This window comes from Loxodonta africana, chromosome 17, assembly GCF_030014295.1.
Source record: "Loxodonta africana isolate mLoxAfr1 chromosome 17, mLoxAfr1.hap2, whole genome shotgun sequence".
Classification (NCBI taxonomy): domain Eukaryota; kingdom Metazoa; phylum Chordata; class Mammalia; order Proboscidea; family Elephantidae; genus Loxodonta; species Loxodonta africana.
The window spans coordinates 6,905,209-6,920,188 of NC_087358.1; the positions used below are offsets into that span (position 1 = coordinate 6,905,209).

Below are 14,980 nucleotides of genomic sequence, written 5' to 3' on the forward strand. Positions count from 1 at the left end.
ACTGTAGGAGAGATTCAGAATCTGGGGCCTGGTTTCTTCATCAGGTCGGTGGCATTGGGGAGATTGGAGAGCGGGCTGTTCTAGATTAAAAGAGCCTTACGTGACCTAACAGTTGATGGCAGTGTGTGGCTCTTGTTTGGCTCTTGATTCAAACCAGCCAACCATGAATAGACTTGAACAGCTCAGAATGTAATTATTATATGATATTAAGAAATTATTGCTATGTTTAGGCGTTGATATGCTCAGAGGGAAGATGTCATGATATCTATGTTCACTTTAAAATATATTATGGCAAAAATCTCATAGACTCATTCTCGGAATCAACTTGTTGGAAACAGGTTTGGTTTTTGGTTTATGGCAAAAAAATAGAGCCTGTATGACAAAATGTTGTTGTTAGGTGCCGTTGAGTCAGTTCTGACTCATAGCGACCCCTATGCACAACAGAAGGAAACACTGCCCAGTCCTGTGCCATCCTTACAATTGTTGTTACGCTTGAGCTCATTGTTGCAGCCACTATGTCAATCCACCTCATTGAGGGTCTTCCTCTTTTCCGCTGACCCTGTACTCTGCCAAGCATGATGTCCTTCTCCAGGGACTGATCCCTCCTGACAACATGTCCAAAATAGTAAGATGCAGTCTCGCCATCCTTGCTTCTAAGGAGCATTCTGGTTGTACTTCGTCCAAGACAGATTTGTTCATTCTTTTGGCGGTCCATGGTATATTCAATATTCTTTGCCAGCACCACAATTCAAAGGCATCAATCCTTCTTTGGTCTTCCTTATTCATTGTCCAGCTTTCACATGCATATGATATGACTGAAAATATCATGGCTTCGATGAGGCGCACTTTAGCCTTCAAGGTGACATCTTTGCTCTTCAACACTTTAAAGACAAAATGTTAGCAGTTATTAAGTTCATGTGATGGGTACATGGGATTGCATTATGTCAACACTCTCCACTTCCATGTGTGTTCAAACATTTTTATAATAAACAGGTATTTCTAGGCACTGTGTAGGTACCTTGTACAACTATCTAATTATTTTTCCCATTTTCCAGATGGAGGAAGCCAAGGCTCAGAGGTTAGGTATTTTGTGTAACATCACATGTCTGGTGGGTTATAGAGCTTAGCATTTAAACCCACGTCTCTGAGATTCAGGTGCCCTCTCACCTCAGAGCTGTGCTTACTTTGAAGTATTGCTTGATGGGCCGACTCGCAAACGTATCTCCGTTCCTCAGACTTGTCCTCTCTGATTATCACCAGTTTATCTCTCCTGTTGACCCCAGCGATGTGATGACGAACCCCTTATACATCCAACAGTAAACAAAAACGGGAATAATTGTAAAAGCCATCTTCATTATGGAGGTAGAAGGTGTTTCCCGTTGTAAATTTTCTCCTGTGTGCTGCCTATTTTGAAATTATGCAGAGAGTTTATTTTCTTCACTATCTTTTAAAAATAATTTTCTTTTTAAAAACCTTAGAAGTACAATGAGTTGTTAGTTGCTGTTGTGTTAATTCTGACTCCTGGCCACCCATGTGTGCAGAGTGGAACTGCCCCGTAGGGTTTTCAGGGCTGTGACCTTTCAGAAGCAGATCGCCAGGCCTGTCTTCCGAGGCGCCTCTGAGTGAGTGTGAACCACCAAACTTTCACTAGTAGCTGAGAGTGCTTAGCTGTTCATACCACCCAGAGAACACAGTTCATTGGAATGTTGTATCATTTTTTTTCTAAGAAGTGTATTCATTTGAATTTCTCTGCTCCTGTCTCTAAAGCTGGTTTTGCTGTTTCAGGCAGACATCTGGTCCCTGGGCATAACGGCTATCGAACTTGCAAAAGGGGAGCCGCCTCATTCGGAGCTGCACCCCATGAAGGTTTTATTCCTCATTCCAAAGAACAACCCACCCACACTGGAAGGAAACTATAGCAAACCCCTCAAGGAGTTTGTGGAGGCCTGTTTGAATAAAGAGCCAAGCTTTGTAAGTTTCACAAGGATACAAATGACCGCCTGCAAGATATGTGGCATGGTTTTGTTCAGATGCATGTTACTGGATTTTCATTAATCATCAGCAAGATTGTTTTGGGACAAGAAAAAAGTCAAGTAGTTAAGAAATTGGGGGGAAATGGTCTTCGCTGTGGGCATATTTTCCTGGTGCTCTTGATCGTAGTGAGGATATCTCTGTGAAGGCCGTGAACCGCCAACAGCCGTAGTGGCGTGGGTGTCATGGTAAGGAAGGCCTCTGCACAGTTTAGTCCTGGATTTTTCCCAGTGGCTTTTAAATACAAATTCAGAAAAACATGCTGTTGCTTAGCCTGTGGTTACACCTGAAATGCCCCGTAACGGAAGATGTCCTCATTAACTTCACCCAGCCTTCTCTACAGCCAAATACCAGTACACGTGGGGAGAGACAGCAGGGCCCTTCAGTTTTGTTGGTGGGTACCCCCAAGAGGGCGTCTTGTTTTCAGCATCATCTCCGGTGTTGTTTTCCATTTGGGGGATGGGAACTGAGAAAGGACACACCTTGCTGAAAGGTCAAAGGGAGTTCGGGTTTATTGCTGTAAACATACTTGTGCACGTTCAGAGGACCCCACTGAGTTCATGTTGCTATTCAAAGCTTGATTGATTCCTTGGATTTAGCCTATTTTAAAGTGAGTCTGTTCAAGGCCTGTGAATGCATGGAAGTACCTGTACTTTCTGTTTTTCTTAGGGTCTTTAATATTGTATGCAGAAGGTAAAATTGTAAACGTGGATTCAGACATGCAAGTTAAAAAAAGTCTGTGAAGAATATTGTTCTTAGTTCTTACAGTGTCCTCTTTGAGTCGAATGATCTGTCAGTAGGGCTGAGCGTGTGTGTGTCTTTCCTGCTCTTAGCAGCTGTATTACAATGTTCCCGTTTATTAATTTCTTTTGTTTAATGAGTATGATTGATTTCTCTGAACTTAAAGTATGTTTTTATTGTCATGTCTTTTGAGGATTGAAATCTATGTATTTTAATTTAGATTGTCTAGTGTATCATACCTCATTGAGCTTGCTGAATATTCTCCTTAATACATTATATGTGAAATTATAAATTTTTAATATTTTAGAGGAAGATCAGGCTACAAACTATTAAACTATTTTTTAGAAATGACAAAGCCTGGAAAATAATGGCTAAATATGTCTTTAAATGTTTTCAGTTTCTGGTTGGCATGTGTTAGGAAAGAAAATGCAAAAAAATAATAATCACTGACCTTCTTTTCCCTTTTTACGTTTAATTGACTGTAGTAAAGCCATGCTCCCACCCGCTCCTCACTTATCGACATGGTTGGGTTCCAGAGATCAGGTTTTTAATGCAAAAACAGAGGATGACTACATCATTACATACCTGCCAAACCACTGAGCTCATGGCCCAGCCAAGTTGACACATAACCTTCACAGCTCGTGTTAGCCTCACCACACACCTCAGCATGTTACTGCCAGATTTAGTCATTAACGCGCAAAATAGTGGGATGATAGATTTTTTACTAGTGACATAAATGCAAAATGTCAGATAACAAGATCATCAATAAGTGAGGAGCAGGTAGATGTACGGCAGTAACGACTACATAGCTTTAGTGTAGTTTTCTCCCCGAATTGGGACGTTTCCTTGGCAGTTTTCTGTGTATTTCGGCATTGCATGTAGCATCATGTACCCCCGTTCCATCTCTGCATTTTCCAGCAGAGTTAGCTGAAAGGCCCACTCTCGTCTTAAAATGGATGATCAGTTTTACAGGAGCACCTTGGCTTTCCAGTATGATGCCAGGTGGATAAAAAAATTAAATGGGGAAGAGTTACAACCTTCTTAAGTACCTACGGGCAACTTACCCCAAGATTACCAACTCAGACACACTCAGTGACTTTATCAGGCATCAGGTTAGGGAAGGAGGTACTGTGCTACATGTCCCTGGTACGGTGACTTGTACATCATGATGTTTGCTCCCAGCCACGCCAGCCCCCAAGAGGATACACACACACACGTGCAAGTCCTGATTTGCACATCTTCTGATTAAAACTACATTTCTGGTGTCCGCTCATTTGCCCAGCACACACGTCTCCACCTCCACCCTGACCCCAGGTGTACCGAGGAGAAGGGAGAGAAGCTGAGAATATGAGTACTTCTGAGATACTTGGAGTGTCGTGGTCACGTGGACAGGCAGTGAGAACTACCTGATGTGACCCAGGTTTTCACAAGCTTGAATTTGAGGAGCATGCCTGACTCTCGTTAGTAACACACTAGTGATTTGGAGTAAGTGGGGACCCAGTCCAGCTCATTGTTGTCCGTGCATTCCTGGCGTCTACTCCAGTTTGGGCTACACTTCGGTTTCTGTGGAAAGCACGCTCCCTGTAATTGGGTTTGCCATCTTCAAGGGCAAAGCAGAGTTGGGAGTGCAAAGGTTGAATGTGGCCATTCTGAGACCAGAGCATGGATAAAGCCCTTACCTCTAACCACAAAGGAAGGTACAGACTCAAGGAAGCAGATGTTTCTAAATTGTCAAAGCTGATGACTAAGAGAATTCAGGTGCTCTTCCAGCATGCCAGAAAAAGGCGCCTCCTGTCTTCTTTCCAATTTCTTTTAGATGAATTCAAGTTAATATACTTCATTATTTAATTTTTTTGGGAGCCAAACAGTAGTATACAAAGTTAACAAATTAACACCAAACATATAGGTATTTCCTCTCTTGCCAGAATTTGTAATAAAAGTGTTTTTATAAAATTGGGAGATTATAGTCTAGCTCTCTTGAATGGTCCCTGTGAACTCTAGTAAGTGTGTTTTACCTATCTCTGTGGCTCATTGACATTTGGAGCCATAAGCCTGTCCTTTGAGGTGGAATCCAGTGGATCGTAGTGAACTTTCAACTCATGCTGTTGTTCTTGTTTGGTGGTTTGCCTTCCAGAGACCCAGTGCGAAGGAGTTACTGAAGCACAAGTTTATAATACGCAACGCAAAGAAAACGTCATACTTGACCGAGCTCATTGATCGGTACAAGCGCTGGAAGGCTGAACAGAGCCAGGATGACTCCAGCTCTGAAGACTCGGACACGTAAGCCCACGCCTGCTTCTCCGAGCTGGGGGTGTGCGGGCCAGGGTGGCCTGCTCATCCCGTCAGTTTGGCTTTTTTTTTTTGGTGGAGGGGAGGAGGTCTCAGTTTATGGTTTATTTGGAAAATACCTCATTTTCTTAAGAGACAATCGTGGCATGTTCTAGTTTCCATCTAGAAGGAAGGTTTGTTCATTGTATTGAGGTTTCAGTCCAAAATAAGGAGAAAGTTGTATTTATACGGGACATTTTGAAGTTCTGAAACACGTGAAACCTTACGTTATGACTTGGAGAAAGAGTAGAAGATCAGGAAACAAGTTGGATGGTTTCAGTGCTCTCGGAGAGGGGCGGGAGGCCTTCTCAAACGGGACTGGACTGTGTAGGCCTCGGGCATTTTCAAGGGCAGGGATGGTGTGATGATATCCTAAAATTCAAGGTGATATTATCACCTGTGGATGTGGCCATGTAGGTAGAGATTACCCACATTGACAAATCTTCACCCATTCTCATAAATAGCGCTTGCTCAACTTTATGCCGAGTGGCCTTTTTTCAGGTAGAGGGTAAAGTGAGTGAAGTGTTACAGGGGGCACACTCCCCCTTCACTCAGTGGCGGGCATTCAGTAATAGGGGATACATCTTAGGGGGGTTCGTACTTTTTCTGTGTATTTAACATTTCTACCTACTTTTTCTGTATGATGTTTGGCAGAGTCTGTATACCTGCACATGTGAATGTGTTCATTTGGCTTGTTCTTTTGTGGGGTTTCCATGGGCTTAAAGTTTAAGTCAACCAAGTGAGCAAATTGATCGAGGAGTTTGTTTGCAGAGCTATCCAGCCTTTCAGAGGCCTGAAAAGCTCAATGTCCACAGAGCAGAAAATGTCGCTTTTAATTAACGCTATGAATTTTTGGCAGTAGATAATTCAGGTTAACTTGATTCTTGTGTTAGCTGCCACATGGGACAATTTGGGAGCCTCTTGATATGTTACAAAAGGAGTTTATCCAAGCGAAAACTGCATGGTGGAACTGTTTGTATGGAACTTGACCTGGTTTCCTTTTTTTTTTTTCTGCCTTCGTTTTACTTCCTGCACTTAAAATACTGGCCAGATGAAACTGTTTTAAATATATTCTTCAGTGGATTTAAATGTATATTTTTGTGATTCTGTATTCTATTCTGGTAGATGCTTGGTATTCTAAAAGGTCTGTTTCCAGAAGTTACTTACTCAAAACTGGTATTAAGCTAAATATCCGAGAATTCCATTAAAGAGGTGGATTGGGTATAGGAGCAATTTAAATACCTTATGTGTAGGGAAAGCTGAATTCACTTCTCAAAAATTCACAGAGAAAGGAAGCAATTAGCAAAGTGCTAATTTAAGTGCTTCAAACCTGCAGGCCCTCTTCCCTTCTCCTTCACACCTGACCCAGAAGTTAAAACTGCCCCACAGCCCAGGCCCACTTGCTGGGCCATATAAGTCAGAATTTCTGGGGATGGAACCCCAAGTGACACCAGGTGATTCCGTTGTGCAGCCACGATTGAGAGCCACTGACTTAGGAAGTTGTTGAGGTAATGACATCGAAAACAGGAGGCTTGTATTAGAGTGGAAGCAACGGGGCTGAAAAGATGAACAAGTCTGAGAAATTTAGGATGGAACATGGTGATGGATTTGGATTAAAAAATTAGGAAGAAATTTCAGGCCTAAGCAACTGGTGGATGGTGATGCTATTTATTGAGGTGATGGCACTGGAAAAGAAGCTGGTTTAGGGAGGTTGTGGTACAAGAAAATGAGGTTGATATTGGACATGTTGAGTTTGGAGTTGCTTACCGGATGGATGTTCAAAAGGTGACATCCAGTTCAGAGTTGCGTGCAGATACTGTGAGTTCAGGTGAGACAGGTAAGCAGGTAACACAGATTGCAGTCACCACTGCATAGATAGTGATTGGAACCACGAGAATGAATGGTGTCATTCAGAGCATATATGTAGAATGAGAAGAGGTTTAGGACCGAGCCCTGGGAAACACCAGCATAAAAGAGTCAAGTAGAACCTGTGAAAGGATGGAAATAGCCCGGAGGATCAGAGGAAATCCAGGTGCAGGTGTAGCCACGGGAGTTGGAGACTCTTTAGAGGAGGAGGAGGACAGTGAGCAGGGTTGTTTGCTGCTGAGAATTCAAGCAGAATAAGGGCTGAACAGTGTGACTCACTTATCTAGTGATACACTACGTATTGGTGACCTTGGTGGTAGCATTTTGAGGGACACGGGTAGCAGATACTAGACTGGAATGGGTTTTGGAGGTTGTTAAGTGCTGTTGAGTCAGTTCTGAATGAACGAAACACTGCTCGGTCCTGCACCATTCTCAAAATCACTGTTATGCTTGAGCCCATTGTTGCGGCCACTGTCAGCCCATCTTCTTGAGGGTCTTCCTCTTTTTCGCTGACACTTTCCTTGACCAAGCATGATGTCTTTCTCCAGGGACTGGTCCCTTTTGATAACATGACCAAAGTATGTAGGACAAAGTCTCACCATCCTTGCTTCTAAAGAGCATTCTGGCTGTACTTCTTCCAAGACAGATTTGTTCATCCTTCTGGCAATCCATGGCATATTCAGTATTCTTCATCAACACTGTAATTCAAAGGCATCAATTCTTCTTTGGTGTTCCTTATTCATCTTACAGCTTTTGCACGCATATGAGGTGATTGAAAATACCGTGGCTTGGGTTAAGTGCACCCTAGTCCTCAAAGTGACATCATTGCTTTTTAACAGTTTTTTGAGTGAGTAGAAGGTAAAAAATGGAGGCAGTGAATATAGGTAACACATTCAAGAGATGTGGCTGAGAGAGATGGGACTGTAGCTAGAGGAGTGGCTGTATTGAGTGAGGGTTTCACTTAAGGTGAGAAAAAGGAAAGTGTGTTTAAATGCTGATAGGAAGGAGCCAGAGGGAAGAAAGATGAAGGACAAGGACGGCAGGGAGAGGGTGGAGATATGGTTACAGGGGAAGAGACGCCTCTCTATGTTAGTAGGAAGGAAGGATCGGTGTGGGTACAGGCTGGCACATGTGTAAGTCTAGGGGTGGGACGTCATGGGGACCACATTCTCACGGCTTCTCTTTACTCTGTGAGGTTGGAGGCAGGTCATCTTTTCAAAGTCAAAAGGAACAGGACAGAGGCATGGTGGTGGGAGCAGAGAAGGTTGGGGATTGGTGTGGGTGAGAGTGGAAGGGGCAGCGTGGCAGGATGTGTGGGCAGCGTTGGGTGCCCAGGTAGAGTTGAGACATAAACGTATCAGTCCCCCCCGCAAGGCCAGTGCGTGCTGGTTGACGGAATTCACCTCCATTGCTGTCTCTAAGGGAAACAGATGGCCAGGCGTCTGGTGGCAGCGACTCTGGAGACTGGATCTTCACAATCCGAGAAAAAGATCCAAAGAATCTTGAGAATGGAGCTCTTCAGCCTTCAGATTTAGAAAGAAATAAGGTACAGTAAGCTCGTACAGGAATGATTGAAAACGTAGATGGGAGCACTTACCAGCAGCCGGCAACGTTTTGAGTCCTTTTTGTGTGAAATTGCTGTGTGCATGGACTGGGTTGTCAATCATGGCAGGCCGCTGTAGAACTTCACTGTGAAGGAATTGGTAGATCAAGAGACGAGTTCCATCCGATTACCCAGAGACTCAGGCCTGAGAACGTGGACTCTAACCTTGCTCTTGAATCAGAATTTCCCAACACTTGGACATATATGTAGGCGGGAGCGGAGGAGATGGAGCTTCTGTCTGAAATGGCTCTATAACTTTCTGCATGGGACCATGTCTGCTTTACTCATGCCAAGTGCCATAGTTGACTTAAATTTTGTTTAAGGACTTTAAAAATAAATGTATTGTTTTTGGCACTTTTACAGAACCTATTTTTGAATCATGCCTGTTTAAGGGTATGAAGAGCTATATTTTTAGGCTATTTGTAAAGCACAGTGGTGTAACTTCAGGCATTGTGGAACCACTGGTTGTCCCTTGATGATCCTATAAGTCCTGCTTTGATAAGTCGATGGGGGGGGTCATTAAATGTTCAGAGAGGGGTTGCAAAATAAATAGAAAATAGGTCACTGCCATATGACAGCCACTTGTAATAGCCCGCTTTAATTTACATTTCCACAGTTGTTTTAGTGAAGTACTTGTCCGTGGGTAGTAAAAGGTGAGGCTCAGCATAACTGCTCCCCCACAACATACTGTGTATTTAGTCCCTTTCTGCGTGGAGCCAGAGACCAGGGCTTGCACAGCCGCACGGGCTTCGCGTGTCACTGCAGATTAGACTTTGCGGTGACACTGTGTCTCTTCAGACATCACAGTGAGCAGAGAACGTTGCCTAAGGGGGAGGTTGTAGAAACAGGTATGCTTTGATAGTCCAGATCTGAACTTTACTGAATTGTTGAGAATGTGAACGTTAAATATTTCTCATTACCTTTTTTCCTTCCCCAAGAAGAAAGACATCCCAAAGAGGCCTTTCTCTCAGTGTTTATCTACGATCATTTCTCCTCTGTTTGCCGAGGTAAGACACCTGGCTTACTTTGGGGGGTGGGAGGAAAAGTAGGGAGGGCGCAGGGTACTGCTCCTCCTGTGGTGATCATGTCCGTAGACGTTGGGAGCGTTAAAACATGCCGGCTAACGGGGCTCAGAGAGCCTGCGTTGTACCCTCTCAGAAGGTGGCTTGGAGCTGTATTCCATGTTCACGCCTCCTCTCTTCCTGGGAGCCGGTCTCTCGTCAAGTCTCCCGTGTGCGGAGGCTTATCAGCGACCCAGCCCAAGTCCACATATTTCTTATTGGGTGATTTTTAACCTGAGTTGTGGTTCTTTGTACAAAGTCTGGTTGGGTGCAGCCAAGCCTCTTTGCCTCAAACAAATTTAGGCAACATTAAAAGTAGGTTTTTACTTTGAAGGAAACATCAGATTCCCTTTGAGTCCTTGTTTCCCATTGCGCTCCCAGATCCCACCTTGATCTTTACTGTTAGTGCCCAGAGTCGCCAGGTCATCAGAGCAGGGCCATCTGACACCAACCTTGGCAGACTCTTCTGGATACTTTACATGTTCTAGGGTCTCCGCAGGACTGCGCATGTGGCTCAAATGGTTAAATGTTCAACTGCTAGCCCAAAGGTTGACGGTTCAAACCCCACCCAGAGGCGCCTGTTGGAAGACAGGCCTGGCGATCTGCTTCTGAGAGGTCACAGCCTTGAAAGCACTGTAGAGCAGTTCTGCTCTGCACACATGGGGTCGCCATGAGTCGCAATCGACTCAGTCAGTGGCAACAACAAGGATGTCCCTAAGGCACTATTTTGTTTTTTATTGTTGTTTGAGAGATTTGGCCTTAAGGGTTTTCTTGATGCTCTGTTGCTTTTCTGTGATCCTGCCATTGCTGGTTTAATAGGATCAATCCAGGCAATTAGAAAAAATGGCATAGATTTTCTCACTTGCCTGAGGCTATTTAGTTTTTATTGGGCACATGAAACTATTGCAGAATCCTTATTCAGGATCCACCTTGAATTAATCCCAAATGTAATAATACCCTTGATTTTCTCAGTTCACCTAAAAGTAAACTCACAGATAATCTTTTCCTATATATTTTTATTATTAATAATACTTAACAACCTAGAGTTCAGAGTGTTTACTGTGCACCGTTTTATGTATTTCTCATAAAAACTCAGTAGTAAGGGCCATTATCTTGCAGAGACAGGCCTTTGTGTCTTCTCTGACACTACCCAGTCCGAGTGTACCCAGGTCTCTGAGCCCATCCAGCGGCGGCCTTCAAGCTCAGGACTTTCCCAGGGCCGCCCCTCCTGGACTTCCTTGTTTCTGCTTTGTTCCTTATTTGAAACAAAAGCATGGGTCACAGGGCAGGGTGGAGCAGTGGGAGACAGCAGCTGTAAAAACCAGGAGCAGAGTGCTGGCTGCTGATGACTCACTCAGAGCTTGTAAATACCGTTGGTTGTACGTTTCATTTTCCATACGTGATTGGGAGTCCTAGACAAACACAGGTGACCGTCTTCAGGTCACCTGCGTTGCAGTTGAAGATAAGCGAGATCATACGGAAAAGACGCTCCTGCAAACGTGTCTGGAAACGCTGAACGGACGTCTCTGGCGACCACCGGCCCCCGACATCAGACCTTTCTAGTTCCTCCGTATGCCCCATTTAGAAGCAGGGAACGAGAAGCCACTGTTTGGAGATTGAGATTGAGACCGATTCTGAAAATGACAGGTTTTCACAACAGCTTGTAGTGTCATAGCCACATGTTCTGTGAAGTATTTCTTACTGGCCGTAAAGAGGGAGTGGAGGGAGGGGTCCAGAAGAGGAGTCGGTGGGCATTGTCTGCAGCCGCCAGCTGGACCGCTGCTGAGGTGCTCGGAGCCCCGGGCTGTGCAGCATCCTGACTTGAGCAGCTCTTGCTTTCATTGTTCATGTTTTGGGTGAATCCGGGGAGAGGTGTAGAGTTGACCTTACAACGAGGGGGTGCCTGAAGACACCATTGTGATTTCTCAGGGGAGCAGAGGCGCCCACACTTAAGTCAGCCACCAGGGACACTGCAGATTCCCAGAACTTAGGGCTGCCACTTTTCCACATGAAATGCAGTATTTTGACGACACTGTGGACCAAAAGGCAGCTGGCTGGAGTTTAAGAGCCGGCCTGTTGGCGTCAGGACTAAGCATTTGATGACCTCCACTGTAGTTTCCGTGCTGAGATCAGAGCTAAGGAAGTTCTGGTAGGCTTTTAAATTGCTTTTCTGGTACAGTATTAAGGTTGAAATAGAAAAAGAGAACTCCTGATAGAGGGAACAGACCATCACGGTTAGGCTTTGAAAAGGTGTAGGAGAACAGTTGTCTCTGTTCCTGCCTATAAACCAAACCCATCGCCACCAAGTTGATTCTGACTCATAGCAACCCTAAAGGACAGAATATAACCGCCCCAGAGGGTTTCCGAGGCTGTAATCTTTATGGAAGCCGACTGTCACTCTTTCTCCCAAGGAGCAGCCGACAGGTTCAAACTGCCGACCTTTCGGTTAGTAGCCTAGCATTTATAACCACGGTGCCACTAGGGCTGCTTTTTCCTGTCTATACAAAGAACTATAGAGGGTGATAATTTAGGTCAGACTGTTGCCATTTCTATACCTAATGTTCTCAGAGCATTCAAAGAGCTTTTCCTTGAAAGGAATCTGAAGTGACCCAACTTAAGCAGTTGCCCAGACTCTGTCTAAGTGCAGCAGTGCTATGGTCCAGATGTCGTATTGCTCCTTAAACCAAGTACCCGTGGGTTCTTGAGTTCACGTGTGCCATGTTGTTCTTCTGTCTGTGTGTTTAAGTTGAAGGAGAAGAGCCAGGCTTGCGGAGGTAACATGGGGTCCATAGAAGAACTACGAGGGGCCATATACCTGGCAGAAGAGGCGTGCCCTGGGATTTCTGACACCATGGTGGCCCAACTTGTACAGCGGCTCCAGAGGTAACTGCTGCAGTGTCCCCGTGGGGCGCAGCCAAGGTTGCTGCTTCCATGGAGCACACGCTGTGTTTTCTCCATGGATTTCCTTGGCTGGGAGTGGAGACACTTTCAAAGGGACCATAACTTAAGTCGCCATATTGGTACTTCGTTCTTGGTCTGTTTCTGTTATAGGTCGCAGGGTTGAAACAGTCAAGTTAGAGAAGACTTGTTCTGAGTTGTAGAAGTCCAGTGATGGGGACCTGTACACTAACGGGAAGGACCACAGGGTATTGTGGATTTGTAGCTCTGCCCCCTAAACTCGGGTGATTCTGAAAGAGCTGCCTGCTCCTGACTGTGAAGCCTCATTAGCTGGAGGGTATAATCCTTAGCACATGCTCGTAGTTCTCAGTTTGGTTTTGTGCTTTAAAGTTGCCCAGATATGGCACAAGTTTCAGCTCAATGAAGGACATGAGAGTAGACATAGGGCCTGCTCTTTCCTTTGTTGGTCATCCCAGTTCTCCACTCTGCTCGTGTCCGGGGCCGTTGTTGGTGATGGCGCGTTGAGTGTGCAGGGAGCCCCCCGCACCCTCAGGCCGCGTGTGCACCAGGCTGAGTGGAGCATGGAGTGCGATTGGCTTTGCCTCTTCACAGTGAGGGCAGTGACGTAGAAGGGGCTGCCTGCTCTCTTGGGAGGGGTCCTTCCCAGGGGCTATCAGGAGAAAACCGCAGTCCTGACTTTAGGGTTTTGGTTTATTCGCCCAAACTCAGGCTCCTTAGTAAAAGACATTTCAGCTTTTTAACTTGCTTCAAAATTTAGACTAGAAAATAAAAACTCTATAATTGATGGCCTTCAATTTTGAGGTGAATGAAGGAGTCAGTTATTATTATTTTGGGTAATTTTTTTTTTCTTGAGTCCTGAAAGCAGTATCACAACATTATAGGAATAAAGGAAAACAGAATTTTAAAAAGTCACCCATACTGTCACAGACACATCAAGCATCATCGTGTTTGTGCGTCTCTGTCCAGTGTGGATATGCCGTGGAGTTCGTAGCACTCCTTGAGTTTTTAGCCTGTAATATTGCGGATTATTACTTACGCCTTGCCCCTGTTACTTAATATTGTTCCCATTTTCTGATTTCTCAAAGATAGTTGGTATCACTTCTCCATTCCTCATTTGGTGTCATTTATTTCTCATTAAAAAAGAGCCAAACAAATAGAACTAGACCAGAAACTGGGGGTATTATTATTCTCTTGTTTTGGATTTTGTTTTCTGCTTTTTTGTTGTCACTTTTAGGGCTCTGGTATTTTCCACGTCGCCCCAAGTTACCTGAATTGTTGTGCATGATTTATATACGTGAGTCGGTTTTCCTGGCAATGCGGAGCCACCGATGACGTGGTTCGTGCATGTTTAATTTTTCCATGTTTTCCATCTCCAGGACCCCCTTATCTCTGTTCTGCTTGGTTTAGTTCCTGTCCAATAGAAATACATAATGTGTTCCAGAAATGTAATTTTAAATTATATGTAACCACATTAAAAAAAAAAAAGGTGAAAGTAGATTTAATGGTTTTAACACAATATGTCCATAATATTACTTTAGTTTAAGCATGTAATCAAATATAAAAATTGTTAATAAGATACTTTCCTTTTTTTGTGTGAAGTCTTTAAAATCTGGTGTGTATTTTGTACTTCGCAGCTCATCTCAGTTTGAACTCACCACATCAAGTGCTCAGTAGTCGTCTGTGGCTAGTGTTACCGTATTAGAAGCCCTGGTAGCAGTGTTTAAAGCGCTCACCTGCTAACCAAAAAGGTTGGTGGTTCGAACCCACCAACCAGTTCGTGGGGGGAAGGTGTGGCAGTTTGCTTTTGTACAGGAAGCCTGGGAAACTCTATGGGGCAGTTCTAGTCTGTCCTATAGGGTTGCTGTGAGTTGGAATCGACTCACCGGTAGTGGGTTTGGTTTGGTTACCATACTGGACAGAGCCGCTCTGTACCTTCCTGAGGCGTACGTTATTTTTCTTTCAATTCCTAAGGTGGAGATAGTGTATGTTATTTCATTTTTCTTTCAATTCCCAAGGTGGAGATAGTGTCTGTTATTTCTTCTTTTTATCTCTGCTTCTTTTCCTTTGTGACGTGTGCACCTGTCTTCACCTCATCAGTCATCAGATGACTCGGGGGTGGGGTTGTGTCCTTATCTTGTCCCTGCAGGCCTTTGAGGCTCCTTGGAGACCCATCAGTCTCTTACTTGTGTGTCTACCACAGATGATGATGCGAAAGCCACAGTGCCCATTGCTTATGCTTCTTGACAGCTTTGCTTTCAAGCTTATTACTTTAGGGGATCACCTTAGAAAAATGAGCACTGACTTACCTAAAGGGTTTCCAAAGTCTTTCTGTATTTCTTAGCTTGAATTAACATGTGGGTCCTTTTGGGTGATGTCAACTCCTCCCATGAGTTAGTCATTTATATTTCTTGAAATTTGAGTCTTAGGACTT

The 14,980-nt window shown here is 44.4% G+C and overlaps 1 protein-coding gene across 2 annotated transcripts in view; it reads left to right on the plus strand.

The window, feature by feature from the left end:
- STK24 (serine/threonine kinase 24) overlaps nt 1-14,980 on the plus strand; it is a 142,104-nt gene that overhangs the window by 125,186 nt on the left and 1,938 nt on the right. The window contains exons 6-10 of one of the 2 annotated variants that reach the window (XM_064269975.1): nt 1,786-1,971; nt 4,907-5,052; nt 8,389-8,512; nt 9,508-9,576; nt 12,377-12,513. In XM_064269975.1, coding sequence (XP_064126045.1) covers nt 1,786-1,971; nt 4,907-5,052; nt 8,389-8,512; nt 9,508-9,576; nt 12,377-12,513 — 662 coding nt within the window. The remainder of the gene's footprint in view (nt 1-1,785; nt 1,972-4,906; nt 5,053-8,388; nt 8,513-9,507; nt 9,577-12,376; nt 12,514-14,980) is intronic. The other variant, XM_064269974.1, reaches the window with a different exon arrangement.